Here is a 24,524-nt window from a genome sequence, read left to right on the forward strand (position 1 = left end):
ACAGAAAAACTGGGTAATATAATTTACTGCTGTTTGTCATCAGCACCATAGTCAATTTGTCAGTGTTACAGGTGTTGGTTGTTCTTTGACTAAACAACAGAAGATTGTAATGAGAATTTCCTAAACATGAAAGGGTTCAAATGAAGGAAATCTTTTAAAAAACATTTACAGTACCTCTTTAGAAGCTTGAAAATTAAATGTTTTTAGCCAAAAACATGGTCTCTTACTCACACACATACAAACTAATTAAATAAAATTATTCATGACTGCTGGTCTTTGGGCAAAAGTTCTGATTTTTTTATTATAAAAACAATGAACATTTGAAATACTGTCACATGTTGAAATAAAATATAATTACACAGACATCAAAAAGTTTTCAAGCAGATATAGAGAAAAAAAGCAGAAGCAATCTGGAGTCTACCAATCTTGTGAGCTTCTCTTTATCTCCTTCATTTTTTTTTTTTTTTTGGATGACAGAGGTTATCTTCAATGCTAAACAAAGACCTTGGGCAACATCCTGGCCCCAATGAGGTCAATGAATGTTTTCCATTGGCTTCAGAGATAGCAGAACTTTACTCATTACCCACATACTCATTAACACATCTTCTAAATCCTTGAACTTGCTGTACTTGTTTCTCCAGTGAGGCTATGTATTTTCTTGTTATGCATCTGCTCCAAACCAGTTACTTTCCAGATAAAAGCTCTTTGGTTTATTCAGTCCATTCATAAACTGCCTATATTTCCCCTACACTGAGACACAAACACCAAGACTTGCAGATTCTAGACACTTAGTGGGCTGCTAAGTGGCATCAGTTAAGATTACCCCTTACCCATCTGTCTGAAACAATCCTGCTGTGCTAAATTTCAGGGCATACTGTACAGCTAGCTACCCCAAAAATCGCAGTACAAGGGAACTGCCCTTTAACATATAGTAGCTAAACTCCAAACACAAATACATTGCTGCAACTAATTGCTCCTCTGAAGGACACAGCTGCTTTGACAGCTGTGCAACAGATGAAGGCTATCAGGTAAAAGTGTTGAGCTGCAGGTAAAGCTCAGACAAGCCAGCATCAGGGACTGGGTGGCTGTGATGGCAGAAGCACAGAGCTCTCCTCTGGCTCAGTGACGCAAACAGGAGTGCTGCTGTAGGGCTTTAAAGCCATTAACATCCCTGGTTACTCAGTGTCCTGTGTGAAATGAGTTTCACAGCATCAGCCCAATGCCTACAAACTGAACGTGTATACGTTTAACATGCATTAGTACCATAATCTTCCCACACAGTCTCCAAAGGCACAAAGTCAAATGCAGATGGAGATTTGACAATCACTATCTCATCCTTCAAGGCAGCACTTCTAGGAGGGGTCAGGTGGAGGCACAGTCTCAGGACCATCTGAAGAAACCCTCACAGCTAACGCCAAAGCTGCTGCTCCTCTAGGGATAAAGGGCTTCAGCTTTTAGTGGTGTCAGCTTGGTGTTATTTATAAACCACAACATTCAGCTGTATCCCTCCTCCATATTATAAACCCTCTGATGATGAGAAATACACACTCTTCAATAAATATTAAGATGACATTTCAAAAAAATTCATTCACAAATGTAGTTTATATTAGAATATTTAAGTAACAAAATGATAAAAACTTCCAAACATCAGATTAAGAAAAATTATTTCAAAAAGTTACTTCAGTCTACTATAAGTACAAATGCAACATGCTTTGGACATACAGACTTTAAACTTTAGCCCACCATGAAATCTGAGGAGAAAAAAAGGGTTTAGACCATCTTTCCATATAAGTTTAAAACCTCCTTTAGAAATTTCCCCTTGTGGAGCAAGGTAGTCTGACGTGGCGTGAAAAGTATAAATATGTCAAGGTACGAGGCAAAAAGCTGACTGTAGCAGCCAACAAGGATTTAAAAGACTCAGGAGGTTTGAGAACAATCCATGTTATTCTCCCTTTGTCTCTGAACAGCGCTTCCTTCTGTACATTACTAGCCTGTTGATGAGCACCTCTGCAAAAACGCCAGAGGAGACCAGACTAGCCAGTGGACCCTCCATGAAAATTAAGTACAATCATGGTCAGGTACATCCCAACCATTTCTACAATGGCATATAACATTACAAGTTGACAAACAACATGACAGTGAAAAACTGAAAGGACTTAATGCAACCAGTCAAAATCCATTCAACAGCTTTTAATCAAGGGCAGCAGTTTGTAATGAACAGCCACACTGTTTCAACGCCACCTCCTGTGCACAGCGTGCTCATTCTCTCCGTTCTCTCACACACTCACGCTCTCTGGCTCACTGCTCCTCTTCTCTTCCTCCCGCTGGGAGGTCTCCTAGAGCCTCTCTTTACTGTGGGGTCAGCGCAGCATCGCAGAAAGCAGAATCCTTGCAGCTCATCAGCATGCCTGCCCCATTGGGTTGTCACTCTGGCAGCCGCACAGCTCCCTCAAGTCTCTTTCTTCATTTTCTTCCTCTTCCTCCTCTCCTTTTTTCCAGGTATGTCTGTCATACAAACAACAGGGGCCAGTGCACAAACCTTCCACGTGCAATCATGTCCCTGGGAACTGCTGGCTTTCTGCCTGAAGAAGGGTATTTTGGGGTTCTTAGATGTGTTTTACAGGGGCCACCTACTTAACAAGGATAATCCAAAGTCATGGGGAGGGCTTTGAATATTTTTAGTGGGCTCTGACTCACACATACATTTGCTTCCGTTTCACATTTAAAAGTGCTGTGCAAAAATTACTCCCACTAAATGGAATAGCAATTTTGCTCATTAACTCTGGCAGGAGGAGGAACAGGTATTTGTCACAGAAAGAAATATAACAGAGCCTCTCTAAGAATTAACACATACAGCTAAAGGAGAAGCATTCGCATATTCACTTAAAAATGCATCTGTGAACGCTTCTCAGATTGCGCATTATTCTGAAACCAAAATTCATCAGATGTGCAAAAACAATCGCTTACCGTTATTGGGTGAATTATTAGCAACGTCCAAGGATTTTTTTAAGGAAGCGCAGACTGCATCACTGCTATGTTTTGTAGATATCAAGTCCCTTGGGCCTTCTTCCATTCTTGTTTCCAAACCTTGCTGGGGCTTAATTGAAACAATATGCTTCACTAAGCATATGAGTTAAACGAAGCATATGCAAGTACAAAATATGAGAGAAAATGTCATTATTGGGGGGAATTAGGGTATTTAAAGAAACTGCAGGACAAATTAGGTTTTAAATGATTAGAATATTCTGGCACGTCATCTACCCACCTCCTGTTTATTTGTTTTAGAAGGGATTAAAGTGTTGAAATTGTCTTTCATTACCATCTTTCCCCTTGTTTCCCCCAGTGAATAGAAAAACAGCAGGATATATTGAGGTGAAAATACTGTAATTGTATAGTGAGACTGAAGACTAAGATGTGCTCACTGACAGCTAAATGACCACAGTCCACAGAAATACTAGAGGTAGCACAGGGAGTGTGATGAGCACCTTTGTATATCTGGCTTCATAAGTAATTTAATTTTTTAATGTCCATCTCAGAAGGATGAGCTTGCACAGCAGCAGACACCAACATTTGGGGCTGATGTACAACATGAGCTCCTCCTGGCCCATCATAAACATGCCAGAAGAAACAGTGCTGTGCTGAGGAGTCTGAACAGCACTATTAAGCTTATTCGTTAAGGACAAAGCTAAAGCAACTAATTGGATGTGCAAGAGAGAGAGTGACCTGGCAGCACTCTGGTAACTGATGTGCTGTCCTAATGACCATGTGGATTGTGGTCAGCGAGTTAGTTAAAAGCTTCTCCCTTAAAATGGGAGCATCACGAGTTCAGGGAGCAAAATTGTCCCAAGGATCAGGAGAGACCACAGTGGGTGTGAGGGGAAGACAAATGATACTACGCAGCTGTACGAGTCCAGAACAACATATTCAGTGACAAGTGAATGAAAAATAATTAGGACATTTTGGGGGTCCCACCCCTCCACCATTTCTCATTTCACTGAGCAGCAAGGACATCACAGCCAAGGACTGATCCAAAACCCAGTCGACACTGTTCCTTTGTACTTCCCATCCCAAATGAGCTGACATTTTCCGCAGCCTTTCTCTGTTGCACTCAGACATTTTACACTCAATAAGCTTTTCAGTGCTATAACATTAGTCTACCTTTATCTTCACTGGTTTTTGGGAACCATTATTGTTAATATCTCCAGGTGACCTTCTGTCATAGATAAAACACAGCCCAGTTGTACACTGAACTTGGAGTGCATTTGCCTGAGAAAGCATTTTTTCTTCCATGATTAAAGCCATCTGCTCCTCTCTGCATTGCAAAATCAAACCGTTTTGTAAATATGTTAGGGAATACCGTGTTGCAAAAACTCACTGTGTTCACCCTTCTTTTATGGGAGGGCAGGGAGGAAAGAGAAGAGGAAGCCAGAAGATGGACAGGAAGAAAAGCCCCCCTTAGGTCACATCATCTTAATGGAGAAGACATCCCCCTCTGCTCTTGGAAAACCAGACGCTACCCTGGGAGTACAAAATACTCACATGCCTCAGTCCAGCTCCACCCCTTGCTTCCTTCACTTCAGTTTTCTTCTTCTTCCGCTGTGTTTTGCTTTCGAGTCCAGAAAGGCAGAAATGAATGCCTGCTTTGCCTTTTGGCAAATCCTGAAAGCATCAGAGATTTTATAAGAAGAGGCCTAATTTTATAAGAAGAGGCCTAAGACAGCTGATTCATGTTTTTTTCAGGAAAACTGATTACCTCCAGGAGTGTGTGCTGACAGTGTACAAGCAGGGTTTCTCTCTGGATAAGGTACACACCTCAGCTTAAGACAGCTGTTTGCAAAAAGCTCAGCATGCTCTTTGCACTGCTGCCAAAGAAGGACATTCTCCTGAGCTTCCACAAAGCAACTAAACAGCAAGCCTTCTGCTTCTACCTCTCCACCCAAGCTATGACTGTATCACTATCAGCAAACCCTCTCAAATAAATATGTCCCAGCTGCCTGAGATGGTGTGAAGGCTGGTGTCAGCTGTGGACTCTACACCTCTTTTAAGCTGCAGGTATTCAGGAAGGTCAGCAGCAGTAGAAAGAGTGCATTCACATAAGATGGCAAACACCCGATGTTTGCTGCTCAGGACAGCAATGCAATCAAGATGATGAACCCCCAGAACAAGCCAACTCCCAACTCATCTCACACATCCTGCAAGTGTGTCTTCCAGCTCCAGCTATCTCAGACATGTCAGGGGAGTGACCACGCCAAGCACCTCATCCCAGCATGAGAAAGCTCCCACAACCAGACAAGCCCAGCTCTAGGGGTGAAATCCACACCCCAGTCTGGCTGAGACTGACCCCAGTGGAGCAGGTCTCCCCTGGTCATCAGCACCACTGCCTCACCTTCTCCTTCTTGTCCCCTGTCTGATGCTCCTCATCTCCTGTCCAGTTTCCCCACTCTTCCATGGGAGCCTTCCAGTCAGAGTCTAGGTCAATCGCTGAAGGATCTTCTATTAGGACAACATATGAATGAGTTATGTTCAAATCCATACTATTTCCCAGGCTCACACTAGTAACACAAATTCTGCAAAGAATATCTGTCATCTTTCTGCTTGCCAGTGGGATGTCTGGATGTGCATGTATGCACATGTGTCTTCAACATATTAAAAAAAGTATACATTGACTGCTAATTCACAATTAGTGACTGCACTCTTCAGGACAGGAGGAAAATTAAAGAATGTCAGAAAAACACACACAGGAACAAAAACCCTTCCAGCCCTTCCAGCCTGCGCTTCAAGAAAAGAAGCTTTACAAAACTAATAGCATGGCTTGTCAAACATTTTCTTCTAATTTCATGGAGAAGGATTCAGGCATAACCAGAAACATTGGCAGACACAGCAGGGTCTTCCACTCACTGCAACACACCATCCTCAGGGCAATTATTTGTATGGAAGAGTAATATTAGCAAAGGATTTGTGCATTTGTTAATGCTCATTGGTGTTTTCTTTCCTATAAAAAATTAGAATCAAGTGCATTCTTGACTTTATCTTCCTTTTCCATTTTCTTTTCTTGAATGTAAGCCAGAAAGTCACCATCACAGCATAGATTTCCAAAGCTCCCTAACATGCAACTCTAAATATGCATGAAACAGGTAACACCTACCCTGCATCAATTCTGATCATTTCATGGGGTCTAGGCAAAAAACTTTTGAAAATCTTTTAGGTTTCTGTACCTGGCAGAATCTGGTAGCTTTGAAAATCTGGCCACAAACCCTCAGTTGCCTCTCCACAAAGCATGGCAAATTGATCCTCAGGCAAGAAGGCAAAACAGACCAGTCTAATTCCTTTGCCCAAACTGAATGAGGTGCAAAAACGCAGATAAATCAGCATAAGATGTTGAAAGGACCATTTGATTATTTTTTAATGGTTTGAATGTAACAATCTTAAATATTATCCTAACAGGGAGAAAGACTTTGAAAACACAACATATAATAATAACTTTTAGCTGATCACGTCTCTTAAAATAAGAACAAATACAAAAAAGTCCCAAGCTGGATGGATAAACTTCTAGTTGAAGCAGGGCCAAAACCAAAAGCATTCTGGGGATGATAAAAGAAAACTGTTTCCAAAAAGTTGCTCTGTTGAGTTTGCTGCCAAATGTTATAAACGTGATTATAAATATCGTTCAAGTTTCTCAGTTTAAAATCCCTGTCCTGTACATAGACAGTATTTCTTTCCTTCTTCGAAAGGGATAGGAACAAGTATTTTTGCATGCAACCTCAATAAAATTATAGTCTAAGTATTTTAGGTAAATTAATGCGTCTATATTTGAGATGCACAAAACACGTGAATGAGTTAAATGTCTGAAGAACAGTTTGTGTAAGCTGTATCATCGGATAGCATCACCAAAAAGCTTCTGCTGCTTCTCCCCAGTTTACCTGAGGGTCTGGCTCACAAATCCTGGAGGATTTAGCTGTCGTGGTTGAAGGCAATACCAACCTGCACTCCCCATCCCATAACTATGCCACAAGGTCCATCAGGGTGAGGACACAGCAAGTCCCAGCTCCTCAGCCTGTGCAGTGCACACTCTGCCTCTGCACTAATGCACTACAAGTGTGCCACGGCAGCAAAAAATAAAGGCAAAACCATGCTGCTACTGCTAAAGAGGAGGCAAATTCTGGCTACCAGGAAGGTACACAGCATGACACAGGGACTGGTGAAATGGCACCGAGACTTCAGGAATGGCAGTCCCTCCTGAGCTGCACGGCAGCAGCTCTGCCACAAAATGGACTGTAACTTAAGGAAGACACACTGGAAACCATGACTGTCTTTTTTACTTAACTTCTGATCTCTCAGAAAATATATTTATGTATTTATTTTTAAGCATGAAAATAGTTTTAATGGCCAACTTCCTGCAATGGGCTTACATTCATGCTTCTTTGCCCTCGTCATGCAGGTAGTCATGAAGCTTGGCCAGGCAGCAGTGACTCTGCCTTGTCTCAGAACTACTCTTCCCAAAGCACTATGTCCGAGGGGTGTTTAAAATCAACTCAGAGTAAAATTAAGTGCAATATAAGATTCTTTACAATTTGTTGGATTTGATGGGAAAATTGGATTAAATGTACTTATCCTAGAGGTCTGGTTTACAACCTTTCCTGTTGTGTAGCATATTTCCCTTCTACAGTGACATCTCCTGGAATGGCTTTAAACTTTGAATATTGTCTAATATTTTTAAATCAGCAACTGGTTATACTTTGGTCATAAATTCTTTCACAGGCTAAAACTGGTCAGTAATTCCTTCAGTAGGAGAAAACCATGACCACAAAAAGGAATGTGCTGTACAGCAGCAAGTACTCCTGCTCCCCTGATGGGTTTGGCACTAATGGAGATGATCTCTCCCAGCACATCTATAGACCAACATTTTGGTAATTCCTGCTGTTCATTTTTACAAAAGTGGTACTGTTAAATTCCATTTTCCAACTAGGTTCTTGCTTGCAACCCACCTCTGTCCCCCAGCAGCTCCACACAGACCATGTATTTTTCTGTTCCCTGCTGGCAGCAAACATGTCCCATTTGCAGCATGCATTTCAGGGCCAAGGTGATTTCCACATACCCCACATAATGAAGATACTTCTAAGATCCTGAAGGGCACTACGTTGAAGGTGTCGTCAGAAATCAGGGAGGCTGCCAGCACCTCTGCAGGCAGAAAGTCTATCCCAGTGCCAACCACCCAAATGCCCTTGGTCTCCAGCTGCCTGGGCAATGCCAGGGAGCAGCCGGCTGCACCCTGGGAGGTATTGGGGAGCAGGCAAACAGAGCGCCATAGCAGCATGATCTGGTCAAAGGAGACAGTCAACGGGTTCTCTATGCCAGCTGATAGATAGGGTAAAGTAGAGTACTCTACAGGCTGAACCTAATTATCTGGCCTGGAAAACAAAACTGGAAACTACTGCAGCAAAACTCTGTGTCACCAAGACAGGGATTAAAACATTTCTAGTCCAGAGTTGTAGGTTCGGATTCTATGCTATCAGCATCCGTCTTTGGCATGATCTCCCCCAATATGGTCAGCAGAAACCTAAGGGAAAGCAACCGTTCACCTGGCAGCGCAAAATCGTCAGTGGGCTGCGTATTGTCTATGGCACTAAGTCCTTCTGTGGCTGCTGTAGAAAACCCATCCCTTTGCAAAGGGCAGTTGGCTGTAATTAGCACGGTTCTAACCCAAATCCTTTCTGAGCCCTCACTTGTAGAGCAAGTGAAATCCATTCAGTGCAAATAGATAGACAATTTCCAGTCTGAAGCTTGTATTTATGTGTTACAGGTCAAAATTTCTACTACCAACAGCTGGATGTGGGAGTCCCTCATTTGGCACCTTCCTCCAGCATAATTCAGTAGATGCAAAAATATCAAATAAATCCCAGACTGAAGATTTCTTTTAATTGAAAGAAGTTGCTTATTCCCATGAAACAAAAGAATTAAAATTCATTTTAACCCCAGGACAGAAGGAAGGATAGGAGTCAGGAGACATGGGAGCTTTCTGAAGGTTTCAGTGAAAATCTGCCTTGGCAATCAAGAAGGATTCGTTGGGAAGATGCCAAGTCACAGGTAAAAGGACAGTCCTTATGGTCATGAGATGTGCTGCATTTGTGAAGCAGAATGTGCATCTTGTGAGACTGCCCTGCACTGTTGCCAAAGCACAGGTCCACTACACTCGGAAGCAGATGCACGGGATAAAATTAGTATTTGCTAGCCTTGGAACCAGACACAAGCGCTCTACAACAGCCCAGCCGGCCGCACTGTGCAGGTCACACACTTTGTAACAGCAAAACCAGCCACAGCCTATAATGCATTTTGTGAGGCAGCCAAGCATAAGTACATAAATGTCACCAAAGGGGCAGCAGCAGCCATGTGGTATAGGTGCACAAAGGCAGTATTGGGAAACACCTGCAAGCAGTAAAGCTGTTGAAGTGGAGCACAGGAGGAAGAGCAGGAGGAGCCAGAACAACCTTGCAGAACAAGCAAGAAAGGTGCCTGGCGAAACCAGAGCAGCTCCCAGGCTCTAAAATAAAATGAATTATGCCAGGAGCAGAAGAGATTAACCCCTCTTTATTTTCTCTTTGTGGCAGGGATGAAAAGTATGCAAACACTAATGATGAGCAGGGAAAAATGAAGATGAAACAAGTTCCTCACTTTGGGGCCTCCTTCTCTCATGGAAGAGTCCTGGCCACCTCAACCTCCTGGTGGGACTGCAGGAACTGCAGCCATCCGTGCTAACCATGTGGCTTCAGCTCCAAGACACTGAATAGCCCTAGCTAATGAAGGCTTAGATTGCTAAGGACTGATTGTTTGAATATGCAGAGACAATGGGTGATGACAGAGTCATGATCCTGTAATGAGGATTACAGAATTGCTGAGGTTGGAAGGGGCCTCTGGAGATTGTCTAGTCCCACCCTGCTGCTCACAGCAGGCTCAGCTACAGCAGGTTGCTCAGGGATGTAGCCATCTGGATTTTGAGTATCTCCAAGGGTGGAGACTGAAACCTCTCTGGGCAACCTGTTCTGCTGCCTGACCAGCCTCACCATTAAAAAAAAGCTTTTTCCTACGTATACATTGAATTTCCCATACTTCATTTCATACCCACTGCCTCTTGCCCACTCTCTGGGCAGACCAGAGGCAACCACCCCATCAGGAGTTCATACACATGATGGACTCTGCTGGACCCACTCCAGTATGTCCATGCCCATCTTGTACTGGGGAGCCCAGAACTGGGCATACATTCCTGATGTAACAATGATTAAGAATTAACCATTGTCAATATGTATCATAAATGTCAACCTAGCAGTGTGTTGTTTTGAAACCAGCCCGAGTTATCAGTCTTTTAAACACTCCCATATCACAGTGACCACTCATTTCCCTTACTAACGCCCTCTCTCTTTCTATGTATATAAGCTTTCAGTTGCGATAACACTTAAGCCTCAAACCTTTTGTGGGTTAGGCTGTTGTTATTACTACTGGTACTTCACAAAAATATAACCCAATGCAGAGTGGGGAGCTGGCCAAGGCTGCTCCGTGAGCTGGGGCAGAGGCAGGAGTCCAGCATCCAGCTCCTTCTTCTGTACCAGCCCATCATGGAACAAAGAGACTCATTAAATGTACTGATCTGGATTTGATAAAATGACCCCAGCTCATATTCAGGTTATGAATGGCATTTTTTTTAGTTCACAGGCCTGCAAGAGCTAACAGGCCTTGTTTAACTGTCAAAGAGCTCATTTTGCCTGCAGCGCAGACCTTAATGCCAACCATTACCTCATCTAAATTCAGGGAATACGTGTTCGTGACACTCCCCTCTGCATCAATATCAAGGCTGATGATTCAAAGGAAAAAAATTACTACTACTAAGAAGCTGTAAGGCAGGCAGAAATCCTTCCACTTCTGCTTTCGATCAAAATGCTTTTGCTCCTACGTTTGCAAGAGCAAGCTGCTGAATTTGCTCCTATCTGTTCTGCTCTCAGACAGACACGATACTGAAAAAGCGGAGCTCTGCCTGTCTTTGCAACTGCAGATCAAATCCAGAGTGTGCCAAGTGTGACATGTGCTAAATGCAATGCACGGAAACGCTGCTGAAGAGCTACCTACATTGCCTCCCTCCTTCCCGCGCAGGCAAGCCTGGGCTCAGAAGTTACAAAGGGCCGGGCACTCACCAGCAGCAACGTGGGGGTAAACAAACACAGCACTAAGGGAAGGGAATGCTTGGTGTTGGGGTTTTTTGTGTGTTTTTTGGGTTTTTTTAAAGCAAACTGTTCTATTTATAAAATCCTGTGTTGGCCAAACTGGTGCGTCTGCTGCAGAGTCTCAGTTACTGCTGGGCAGAGAAGCAAGATGACCGCAGTCTTTTCTCCTCAATGCATTCAGCCACTCTGGGTTCTCCTGTAGTTAAGGCAATCAGAGCAGCTAGAGCAAGAAGGGGTCTGCTTGGCTTGTCAGCCATCATTCCTGCAAGAGCAGGGTAAGGCCTCTCAACAACAGGGGTATAAATAGATACTTCACTCAATCCTGACCAAAAGGTCAAGAGAAAAGGCCATCTAATACCCACCACTGTTCATGCCAAATTATTCCAGCCACTCAGGACTCATGCTGGCCTTTCAAATAGATTCTAAAAGTAAAAAAAACCCCAACACATTACCAGTCATAAAAAGACTGAAATCCTCATTGCCACAGGCCACTGCAGTAGGATCCTGCATCTGGGTTCTGGGTATTAGAGGAAATTTTAAGTTCTGGCAAAGGTACCTCATGCTCTCGCAGCGCCCTGTCCTCCCTGCGGCTCTTCCCCAGCCACCCCACTGAGCCCAGGCTGGGGGCTGCCTGGAAAGGGGCCACTCAGCTCCACCTTCCCCACCCAGTGATGGGAGGGAGGGAAACACAATGCTTCAGCTATGAAAACCAAACCCAACTTTGAATTCATTTCACAAATTCAGTAATCTGAGATGATTGCTAACACGTGGGGCTTTTTTGAAGCACAGAGCCTATACTGTTGCTTCTGGCTCAGGAAGTCCCTGACCACGTTCTGCTGGGTGTGGGGAGGGATCGCCCTGTGCTTGCTTTGCTCCTGTGCTTATCCACCAGCAGCTGCTATGTGCAATTGTTGGAGAGAGGACACCGGGCTACAGGAGCCTTCAGAGAGCCTCCCCACAGCTCATCTGTCTGCCCAGAAGCTCTAATTACACTTTGCACAGCAGTATGCACCGAACAAGACTGTACCTACTGCATCCCTTTTTTGTCACCTTCTAAGTAAAAAGATAAATAAAATACACATTCTTGCCCTTCTCAAGAGTCCCACGCAGGGTGCCTACTGCTCTGACCGAGCTCTCAGCAGCTCTGGGCACCTGCCCAAAATCAGACTCAGACTGAATTTCTCCCTTACCTCTACCAGCCTTGTGCTAATGAGCTACAATGGAAGTGGAGCCTGATTTTTGAGGCTTAGGAAACAGACTGAAAAAGGTATCAGCATTAGTACACTTGTCTTTCAATAGGAAAAGAGCAAAGAGGTGTACCCTGCCCCTGCCATGCGTCATCTGCGGGGAGGAAAGTCGAGCTGGCGTGCCAACAGCATCTGGAAGGACTGTCCTCAGATGATTTATTCTTCACGTTATCTGCATACAGGAAAGTGTCTTTTTTAAAAATAAAAACAAACAAAAAAACCCAAACCTAAAAGGTAATCACATAGTTATATTCATATTATTAAAACCAATTAATTGTGCCTTTATCTGCTCACTATGTCATGATGCCTATGTAATTTAAGCCACACATTAATCTATGCTGATCATAACAATGGATTTATTAATGAAAGCTGGACGAGGACACTACATGCATAAGTTATTAAAAACAACCCACTCAGGAGTGGCTACACTGACAATATTCAGAGATGTAAACTGCTGACACATCTCTGTTGGGAAAGTAAGAAGGGAGCTATAGTTCCTGCAGAACAAAAGCTGTATCCAGTGTATCCAGCTCCAACTCACACCGCCTTCCGTGAGAAGGCTTCTGCTCATTCTAACAGAAATCCATAATTACCAAATGAATTACTCCAAGAAAGAGCACAGATGAGAGCTGCTGAAGGAAAAATAAGTTAGCCTTTTTTTCATTAAACAACTAAAACAACCAGTAGGATTCACATGACTCTCTGAATGACTCCCCTTAGCCCCTTTCTAAGGCCTGTACATAACAGACCAGTGTTTTCTTAATTTCTTTCATATACCAGATTTTTTTTCACATCTCGGATTTTTCCTTTCTTCCTTTCACCTAAAGAATTCCCTTTTTTATGCAGTTTGGTTCTGTATCAGCTTGATTTTTTTTGCATAAATGCAGATGTTAACTAATATTTCTTCCTGTTCAGTACCTGTACATTAGGAACTGCTTGAATCCCTGGATGCAGTGTTGGAAAATAGGTGATTAAATATGGCATGTTATATTGATTACCATGCCAGGCTCTAGAAGCAAACCTCAGCATTCTGGCTTACACTGTGCATGCTGTTTTGTGCATGGATGTCTATGTATATGTACCTATGCTTGCCTTTAGCACCTCCAAAAGATTCAGGACCAGACTTTGCATTCAGCAGGTAGTTGGACCTCCAGACAAATTTGAGTTTCTGGTAGGCAGAGAGCGTGTAAACCAGGAGTGCTGAGAGTCAGGCAGTGAGAAGGACTGACAGTTGCATAGAGGCAAAGTAAAAGCCAGAAATGAGGCTCAACTTAATGCAAAACCAGGAGATGCTCCATCCTTCTTGATGCCATGCACGGAGAGGCTCAAGCTGAAAATCCCTCACTGTGCTGGAGAGGAAGCTGCTGGCTGGGCAGCCTCTAACAGGGCCTCTCCATTCTGTCCATTTGCTCCCTCCCTCGGTCTGAAATCTCTGAATTTGTTGGTCATGAGAACACAACAGAAACCTTCTGTGCAAGTAAACCTAACAGAGAGAATTTGCTGGGGAGGCAATTTTTTTTTTTAATTTATTCCAAGATGAGACATGAGTTTGGAAAGCACTCAATAAAATGTTCCGATGTCACTCCTTAAAATGCTGGTACTCTGGATTGCAGATGCAAGCAAGCTCTACAAGGGAGAGTGACTAATGAAATGTGGCTCCAAGGGAGAAGACCCATATGTAAGCAATGAGAGTACTTTTAAGCCAAGCACCTAAGAAAGCAACAGAAGAATTCAGATAGAAGTCCAAAGACAGACCACTCACCTAACTCCCTGGACAGCTCTGATAATGTCCCAAAGGTCACAGGACAAGATTTTACTTCTGCAATATCCCATGTTCCTGCATTTAAAAAGCAAACAAACAGTAACCCAAAATGTGATGTCACATTCACAGCTGGTGACTGCAGTTTCTACCTGACACTCCCAATCTCATTACAGCCCTTCCATGTTCTCTCTATCCCAAGCCTGCTGTTGCTAGAGAAGAATCAAGCAAGGAGAAATTATCATCTTCTATGGACAGAGTCCAGCCCAGTTGCCAAGTACCCCTTCTCAGCCCTTCAAAGTGCATGCCACACAGCACGGCACTTCTCTGGACTTAATCAAATTCCTCACTCATCTGAACTGTTGTCCCCTTTATGTACAACTGGCAGAAGTTGTCATCATGTATCAGCTTGGAATTTGGCCTTTTGAAAGCATTAAAGTAAAAAATGGTACTAACATCCTCCCTCTGTCAACCCTATACTTTGCAAAAAAAAGGACTCTAGCAGAGAAAGCAACTCATGTAAGGGCAACCTAAGACCATTTTCTGAATCACCAGAGTACTGGATTACTGCTACTGAAGGTGAGTCATCATATGGCCTTATATACCAATCAATCCAGCCATCAAGCTTCATTAATCAGTGAGATTGTAATGAAAATCAAGTGCTTTTGAAAATTAACCAAGAAGCAGTATTAACCACTTTAACTTTTAACTTGTAACTCTCCCATGCCACTAAGACGTCAAGAAGAGAGACATAAAGAAAGATATAAAGGTCCAACTACCACCTAGTTATTAATTATTGGTATTGCTCTAGAATCTACAGTATCACCCACAGTAGAAATACAATGTGAGACATAACTTTGCCATAAAAATTAAACCACGATGGAAACAAAAAGTCATCAAATACCAGTGAGAGAGCTGATATCAGCATCTCCTAATCGTTAGCCTAATGACCTGGCAGTCCATCCCTTCACTGTTTTAAAGGTGTCTGAGGCTTTAGAGACACAGTTTCCCACCTCCAGATTATGCTACACAGAGAATGTTCCAACAACACAACTGAGACCCAAAGTTGCTCTAAATTACTTTTTTTGGATGCCAACAAGGGGTGAATCAGCTGGGAAGCTGGGCAAACTGTGTAGGTACAGCATAGCACTGACACAAACAGACTACTTCCAACTGTTAAATACCCAACCTGATTTAGGAATACCCTGCCTTATACTGCTTTGAAACTCACAGATACACCCTGAAGTCTAACTGACGGTTAGGTGTAAGCATCCTTGGGAGGACAGGGTTTGGTTGCAAAGGAACCAAACACTAAATACCTGTGGGTAGAAAACAACTTGCACCCAACAGGTAGTCTGCAACACAGCAGAAATTCCTGCCATAAAGACCCCTCTTTTCACACTGCTGGAAAATAAATGACAGCTAGCAGGGTTCAAAGGGGGTGAACAACACTCTGTGTGTGCAGGATGAATGTTGGTGGGGCTGTACTCTGCTGGATGCAGTAATTCATTGAGCTTTTCCTCTGCAACCCTTGAACATCAACACTCACCTACATTGGAGAAAACATCTTCTTCTGACTGGGAGGGTGCTGATTCTTCCCGTATGGCTCCTGAGGCCTTCAGCGCAGTCCCACACTCTGCCTTGGCAATGACAGCACCTTTTCCACTGCCACTGGTGTCCTCTGTGAGTGGCCACACCACTCCCTTCTCATGCCACTCAAAGGCTGGCTCAACCACTGAGCTACCCAGGGATGCTCTGCTAGGATCTTCTCAGGAATAAACATTATCACAGGGTCATCATTATTTTTAATTACAGTGAGGAGCTTGTACAGGGGAAACAACAGAGCAAAGCCTGATCTAAACCTATCAGATGTAATGGCTATATTCCAACTGAAATTATTTACAGATACAATGACAGTAAAGCAAAGCCCCTGGGATGGGACACTGAAGCAGCAAACATGTGAGAAGGAAGGCACCACACAGTCCAGCAACAAGTCCCACAGGAGATGACGCCAGACCACAGAGGCCTTGGGCATCCCTCCCTGACTGCAAGGGTGGCTCAAGGCCTCCAGTCCAGCTGGGGACCCTGAGCAGTAAAGGGAGAGAAAGAGGACAGCAGGACCTCCAAGGAAAAAGAAAGCAAACCTCTTGGATGTTGGTAGTTCAAGGCTGCTAGATAAATCAGTGCCAGGCATACGGATATTATAAATAATAACAATAATTTCCAGCATCTTTTGTTTCAAAGGACTCTCAAAGCACTTTAGGACTCCATTTTCCTGTGACTCTGGTGGGGAGGGGACCACTGCTGGCATCAACTCCACCTTCACACACCTTAATGCTGCTGCTGCTGCTTCTTCCCTGCTAGGAAACAGCAATCAGCACTCAGCAGGGTTAGGACTTCTTTCTGGAAGAGCACATTTCACTGCTTTGTAAATGACCACACTAAGCGGGACCACCATGATCACCTGGTTGAGTCTCCTGCACAACCCGGGATTGCACCAAGGACTTCTGGTGCTTCAACTGTGACTTAGTTTGCTGAGCTCCCTTGCCCTGGGACAGCAAAGCACTCAATGCCTGCATGGGCTTAGTGTTAAACCATGCATGGTTAACCTTCTGCACAGGCAGCTGGCACTAGCTGCCAACAGGACAACTTACATGAATAAAGCCAAATGTGGACCCACCTACTCTGCTGGAGGTCAAGTACAGACCTCAGCCTCTTAAGCCCTTAAAGACTGTCATGTGGATATTTAACTCTTGAGAATCCAAACTCTTGATATTTAACTCAATATAGTCCAAATGATAAAGTGGTCCCAAAATCCCTGTATAGTTTTAGATTAAAATTTGCTGCTCACTTACCCTGATCTTCAATTTCAGTAGAGCATCTCAGAGCACTTTAAGACAGTCTTATTGCAGACAGTATACAAACACCCACATTTATCCAGCTCTGTCTCCCAATTCCAAACTTCTACCCTAGCTTCTAAATTAATATATTAAACTTACAGGTTTCTCTATTATATTAATCATTTTATCACAGCTAATTAAAACATTTCCAAATGCCTTAATTCCATGACCTGCTTTCATACAGCGGTTATAACATAATTAGTAGAAATGTATAACAGGCATAAGTGAATGGCAGACACTTTGAAATCCCCAGAGGAAAAATGTGGATTGAGCACAAAATGTTGTTTTATTTTATCTCATTAGGGTAAGAGTTATCCCCCCTTATAGCTGTTTACTCTAGGAAGGCCTGGACTAAAGAACCTGTTTGGAACTGAGCAAATTACACAAATTTTTATATATCCATTGTCAAAAAGCTTTGTCTATCAAGTCATGCAAAAGTGACTACTCCACATTACCCCAAAACTTTAGCAGATCTCAGATCTAACAGACATTTGCTTTCCAAGTCCTATGGGTTCTGATGAAATAATACTCTGTTTTAATGAACGCCTGGAGTAAAAGGCAAGCTCCCAAGTAAGAGCTCCCAAAGCTGTCTTTTCTTGAGGAAACAGCCTAAATGAGTGTAAAGATTTTGCTACCAAATGATGAATAGAGCAAACAGAAAGATGCTGGGAGGTGAGAAGGGGTGACAAGTCCAGCCATATCAGGTGTGTAAACTGAGCCTGTACATTTACCTTTTTGTTTCAGCCTTTCCTTCCTTAAGTGTCTCTTTTCTCGGCTGCTGATCTTGGTCTGCCAAACTCCTACAACACAGAGTAAAGTTCATTTGAAGTTAACAAGAAACTTCCTTTACTGCCTTTATTGCTTAGCACCAAGGTAAATAGCTAGCTGACAGTTTATGATGCCGGCTGTAAAAGTGACATCAGGGCAGCGAGTGCTGCCCTGGTCTTGTGCATCATCTCCCCTGCGTGCAGCCTTTGCTGTCTCTGCAGAAACATGTTACATAAGAAATCCCCATCACAAACCTGTCTGTCATGTGTCCTGACTCATGTAACTGCACATATTCTTCTGTCCTTTGTGTCAGCCTGATGTGACACCCCTTTCCCTCGGGGGAGATGTCACAACAGAGCATCAATTGCCTTGTACATCTGACAGCAGAGAGAAGTTCATGAAAATCTTAGCCGTCAAGCAAGGCTTTAATTTACGGGCTTTCTCTAGCCCTGAACGTACCCTAACACTTGTTCTGCAATGTGGAGACCCTCTGCCACACAGCCCATTTCCACACACATCCATTCACACTGATGGTGCCACATTCTGCCACATGCTCTCCATGACCCAAGAAGTCAGGGGAGGGACTGGCACAAATGGTTAATAAAGGGAAAAACACAGTCCCTGGATTTCACCAAGGCAAATACCCTTCCCCGAAGCATGTCCAAGTAACAATAACACATGAAACATTTCATCTGGCTCATCCGTTCAAAAAACCTAAACATCTGTTTGAAGAAAGCCTCTGCTGTTTGCCCTTCTCCTCCAGCAGCCTTGCAGGCACTCTGCTCCTGACACAAGGGCCCACCGGGGGGACTCCAGTCCAACAGCAGCAAGGGCTTCTCTTGCTCTTACCACCACGCTAATCACATTATAATCTTTTAAACCCAGAAAAGCTTAGAATTTGTTGTTTTCAATATGACCCTTGGTGGGGGGAGGCAGAGGGGGGGCTCATGGGATGCAGTGTATTTTCCAATTAAATTCTAGCTGTCTGAGCCTTGCTAGCCTCTGCCAGATTTCTCTGCAGATTTGCTTGCAACCAAAGATCTTGGCTTCGTTCACAGGCATGCTAGAAATTGGCTGTATATTACCCCAGCACCTTTACCCGCCTCAATCATGGGCACAACAAAACACTGCCTGAGAAGACCATAGCTTCAGCTGTGTATCAGCACGGCAGAGGCCACAGGATTAAAGAGCATGAAGACAGGACCCCACTACCCAGTGGACCTCTGGCCACTTCTGAGATGCTTCCTCACCTGCAGATCTGCCATCCACGTGAATGCAGTAAGGACCTGAGAAATGTGGCAGGAAAGCACAAGGTCCCTGTCTGAGTAGTTATATGTAGTAATAGCTCTCAAACTGGCAATTTTTCCCCATAACATAGAATGCTAGAATAGTAGAGAAGACCTCCCTTTTAACATATTTCTTCCCATGTTATTATTCAGTAATATAAATCAGATAACAGAACAACCCAATCTTTTGTTACCTTCCTCCTCTTGCAGTTTGTCTTTTTCCACAGAAAGCAGATCTTTTGGGACCTCCTTGTCCGAGCACTGGGCTTTCCTCTTCTTCTTAGGCTACAGTATACAGGAGATACATGGCAGAAAGATAAAATAGGTATTTGTTACATTTCATCATGAAGGAAAAAAGAGTCAGGGCAATAGTTTTGAAACGGAGACCACATGGTGGTACTTAGAGAGCAGTAGGTCAATGGAGTCGTTAAGTGGGTGCAGAAGTCTTCCTGAGCAGGTTTTATTGCAAACTCCAAACCAATGAATGTTACAGATTTTGGTCTACAAAATTTGACTTACCTGCTAGGCCAGAAAGCTCACATTTTAATTCAGGCACCTACTCTACAGTAAGACTTGCATTCATCATTCCTAGTTGTCTTCCTATAAAGGAGTAAAACCTAAAATTATTTACCCCCTTTATAATCAGCCACACTGAAAACAAGAGTTAGGACCCTGCCTATGCTTAACCAAAACACCCAGCCATGGAACAGCCTATTGTTAATGAAGGTTTCTATAGTTTAAACTAATCTGAAAGGGTATAGCAGTGGCTGAGGCCATTTTCATATGGCTTCATGAAACAGTAGAGCTAATCTTAAGACTTCAATTTTGAATGTTCTAGTTTTAACACAGCGGTTCTTGACTTTTCCAAGGCAGGATACCCCTGCTAGGAACACACTTCTTTGCCCAGGGTGGGGGCCTGCTCCTCACTTGGAAGTGGCTGTAAAACACAGACACTTTCCTCCACACCAGTAAAAGTGCTCAATGCCCAAGAGAAAACCCTTGCCCAGATCCAAGGAGATGTCCCTGGAACTGAAAAACAGGAGATCCCAGCTCCCACTTCTGGGCTTGGACCATGAGACCATCCCACTTGTGGTGGCAGTGACAAGAACCACGGTGTGACTGTGCCAGAGAGTTACTCAATCTTACGTTCCTAAATCATCTCTTAAGTGCTCCAACAACAGAAACAACGAATTATCTTTAAAAAGGACTATCAAATTAGGAGCATTCTTAAAACAAGTGTCTTTTGAAAGATAATATATAAACTCTAAAACTCTTACTGGTACCTTGAGGACCTTTTTCTCTCTGGTGTTGGCTGATGTTATAAGCTGGCCATTCACTGGAACCTAGAAGATGGACAGTAAAAAACGCATTATGGAATTTATATGTGCATGTGTGTATATGTGTAAATATATATATGCATATGATTATGTTAATACATTCCTATAATACATATGATAGGCTGAAACACACAGCTAAATAACCTCCAGTACAAATCTGGGCTAGAATTTATGGCCTTGTTCCAACCTGAGTTAATTTATTCCAAATTAATTAGTGTTAGCTAAACCTTTATGAATGTAAAACCAGAAACTCCACATAGATTTATTCCAAAGCAGACATATTTGTGGTTTATCCTAAGATTTGTCTAGGATCAAAGTTGTTTTTCAAACAGGGTAAGCCTGTCTTAAAAAAGCAGCATAGACAGGAGAAGGCTTATTGTAATTCTTGTTTACTGGTTGGCGTGGACCTTATGTTCCCCCTCAAGTGTATCTGACCAACTAAAAGCATAGCTTTCGTCCTACCTAGATCCTGTAAAGTAAACCATGAAAGTTTAAGAACTTTTCAAATTACAGTTTGATTTAATGTCTCGGCTGTCTCAAAATTCACTGGCAATGGCCAACCTCCAGCTACAGGGGTGGGAGGATGTAAATCTGCAGCTGAGACAGCTGCAGTCCTTCAGCCTGTTAATGCTTAGCTCTTTGGTATTTTGGAGATTTTAGAGCTATTTTTCACAAATCTCAGAAAGGTCCGATTTGAAGTGCCTGTTCAAGACAGTAGGACAGGCACCTGCATGCTGGCAAATGCTTCATCCCTGAAGGTGCTGGCTTGGAAACCTTGTCCAGTTACAAGCTTGTGGTGGACAAGGGTGTAGCATGGACCTAGCAGGCTGGCGTTCAACTGACACACTGCAAATATTAGGAGGGGAAGCCCCAAAATTTCGGACTGTGCAGCATACTACTCTGAACACACAGACAACACCAGTTCTGGGTCTTCCAGTAAAATATCACAGTAACAGGAGCCAAAATCCCTGCCTGATTACATCAGTAATTCCACCAGCTTCAAATTAGAAGCTTAAACCAAGTGGTCCGCATCTCTTTCATCTCCCTTAGCTGTCAATTGTAAACAATATAATTGTTTACAATTATATTCTTTGCATATTCACTAGCAAAATAATTACTTCTGTGTTAAAACCCAGCACTATTTTTTAATAGTTAGCGAGGCCATCTTTGTTTTTTTCCTCCAGGCAGTCATCTCTCTTCTGAGACCCTCAGGTTCATTTACTAGACACACTCCATAAACCCCACCACAAAACAGACCATTTTCCATATCCTGCTCTGCTCAAGGAAAAAATTCCCACTCTGCCTGCAGCAGGGAAGGAAGTAGCTTCTCACACAGGATGGCAGACATAAAATACAAAACCAGTGGAATTTTGGTGAAAATTTGAGCCACTCAGATATGGAAGATCTTGAGCTTACACTATTCTTTCTTTCTCAGCACATGCTTCTGTCCAATGAAATATGTGAAAATACAAATAGATCACGTCATAGTGAACAACAATTCTTATGCAATATAAAATGTTCTTGGGGGGTGACATTTCACTATATGACACAGGACTTCAGAAAAACTGAATCTTATGGGATAAATATAAGAAGGGATGATTGGCTGAAGCCACACAACATGTAAGCGCAATATTCCTTTCCAATCTCCACAAACCCTGGTGATTTCCCTGTTCTCAGGAGGAAATTTTCACCATTTCCTAAAGGCTTTTCAAATGGACCTCCCAAATTAAGGCAGTTTCATTCAGACTGCTACCATCGGCAACAGAAACAGCACTGCCAACTTGTGAGGCAAGGAGGAGGATGCTTTTTTGCCTTCTTTCAGACACATGAAGAGGATAAGAGACATCCCACGTCCTGTTAGCCTCTCTTTACATCAAGACACTTCTGCAAGCATGAAGGACTACACGCAGAGATGAGGAGGTGTCAAGATTAAGGACATGCAACTGTCTTCCTCCCCCAGGCTGCCATAAGAAAGCACAGCCCGAGGCTGTACGCAGCCCTCACAGAGGCAGGGAGAACTCCAGGGGGAAAATGCTGAGTGCAATAGAGAATTAGGGAAGACGCAAATTATATTGGCTCTGACAGACTTGTCTCAGCTGGGGCCTTCTCTCCATATAAATGACAACAAGCAAGAAGCTGGAAAAATTGCAGCACTTTGTTTTAATGCTTTGCTAATCTGACTGCTGTATACTTTTACCAGACAAGCACAACATTTCCTACTTAAGTGATATTTCATCTGCTAGGCAGACATCCCTCTCTCTCTCCATCACTGACTAAGAGGTTAAAAATATACTGTTGACAGGCATTTACTGTATCCCAGGGGTCTTCATGCTGACTGAACGGCTATTCAGCCCTAAATACCCACCTGGGACTCCTGAACCTTGTTGCATCCTTCCTAATGAGCAGCTGAGTGCAAGAAAAACACCAAACCAGACCTCTGACTGATGATCACGAAATACCCCACTACTCTGGTGATGCTCTTCTTTCAACCTGAAATATCTGTTGCTTCTCCCACCATCCTTCAGTAATAGCAGCAACTCCCTTGCTTTCACCACCAAGTATTTTTACCGAGTTCAACTTCCTTTCAGGGGAAAGGTATTATTCTAGCCTGACCTTCTGCATTAAATCCTGCCTCTATCCAACTTCTTTTCAGGCAGTAAACCGGCTGTATGGCTGAGGAACCCCACCCTACCCTATTCTTCCCTTTTGAAGCCCTTAGGATACAGGATTAGTCATGCCACTTTACCATGCCGTTTTGCCGTTCTGAAAAGGAAAAAGGAATTTTCATTATTTTATTGCACTTAGCCTGATGGACTCATTAAAGAGAAATGAATTTTGTCAGGGTAATTTTTTTCTTAATGAAAAATGTAGTTTTGTACAGGGAGAACACATCTAAACCCACCACATTAAGTGACTGTCTAAAGTCATCATTGCAATTCCAAATACATTAAATATATGCAGAGAAACAGAATCAGGACTTCTAGTGGAATCAGACTTAGCATATTAATTTCTACTCACATTCTGTGGAACAATAGAAAGATTATTTTTAGTTCATGGCCATTTGGTTCGTGACCCAGTGGAACAGGATTTCCCCCCCACCCCCTGCCTTTTTTTTCCTTTTTATGTAACCTAAGGTTATATTTCTGATGATTGCTCTGAAACCTTTATTCTCTTGAGCTAGCATTTAATTTATTTTACGCTGTTAATATAGTTCTACATAAAGTCACAAAGAAAGAAGGCAAAGTGATAGCTCTTCAAATGTAAAAAATACTAGGTTTAATCATTAATATATAAATCATGTATTTGAAACCATAAAACCGTACCCCTAGACACTTACCTTTATGCACTTCAATAGTTTCATAAGACTAGTCATTTTTACAAAACCAAACACGTTTGTAAGAGTCTATAAGCTCAGAAAACCTGCTTTCAAATCTCAGTGCCACCAACTGGTTACAGGATTAATTAAAAATTGTGTGAACATTAGCTTCAGGTTCACTAACTGCCCTTTGTCCCATTTGGGGAAGGTGCTTAAAATTGCCTTCCTTAAGACCGCATGCAAAGGTTTCCCCAGCAGAGGGATACTAGGACAAAATAAACTCAGCGTATGAAATTCAAGGGGAGCTATTATATGCTTCACACATTGGAAATCAGGGAATTCATTTAAGAACATGAATAAAGATTCAGAAAATTGTTTTCAGCTACCACTTTCAGAAAACTCAAATTAAGTGGGTTGGACACTGGAAATGAAAGGAAGCAAAACTACCCCATCCTGGCAGGGGGTCTGTGAACACAAAACCATTTCCAGATTTAAGAAATACTTCAATTAAATTGTTTCCTAGTGCTCATTTCCAGTACAAAAACTACATTATTTTTTTTTCATCGTATATTACACCACAAGATAAAAATGGTGGACTTAGGCCAAAAGGCTACACTGGTACAGCAAAAGCAACGTGCACCAAATTTCAAAAAAAAGAAAAAAGGAGGGGGGGAGAAGAAAAGAACAAAAAGAAAATTACT

The 24,524-nt window shown here is 42.8% G+C and overlaps 1 protein-coding gene across 1 annotated transcript in view; it reads right to left on the reverse strand.

Moving 5' to 3' along the window:
• Positions 1-275: 275 nt before the first annotated feature.
• Positions 276-24,524, reverse strand: part of LOC141921636 (uncharacterized) — a 30,870-nt gene continuing 6,621 nt past the window's right edge. Inside the window, exons 3-12 of the mRNA XM_074820561.1 lie at positions 20,454-20,513; positions 19,365-19,455; positions 17,848-17,916; positions 15,766-15,981; positions 14,220-14,294; positions 12,531-12,629; positions 5,387-5,493; positions 4,540-4,659; positions 2,968-3,097; positions 276-2,505 (exon numbers count right to left, since the gene is read on the reverse strand). Coding sequence (XP_074676662.1) covers positions 2,450-2,505; positions 2,968-3,097; positions 4,540-4,659; positions 5,387-5,493; positions 12,531-12,629; positions 14,220-14,294; positions 15,766-15,981; positions 17,848-17,916; positions 19,365-19,455; positions 20,454-20,513 — 1,023 coding nt within the window. The 3' untranslated portion in view covers positions 276-2,449. The remainder of the gene's footprint in view (positions 2,506-2,967; positions 3,098-4,539; positions 4,660-5,386; positions 5,494-12,530; positions 12,630-14,219; positions 14,295-15,765; positions 15,982-17,847; positions 17,917-19,364; positions 19,456-20,453; positions 20,514-24,524) is intronic.

The sequence above is a fragment of the Strix aluco genome, chromosome 3 (assembly GCF_031877795.1).
Source record: "Strix aluco isolate bStrAlu1 chromosome 3, bStrAlu1.hap1, whole genome shotgun sequence".
Taxonomy (NCBI): domain Eukaryota; kingdom Metazoa; phylum Chordata; class Aves; order Strigiformes; family Strigidae; genus Strix; species Strix aluco.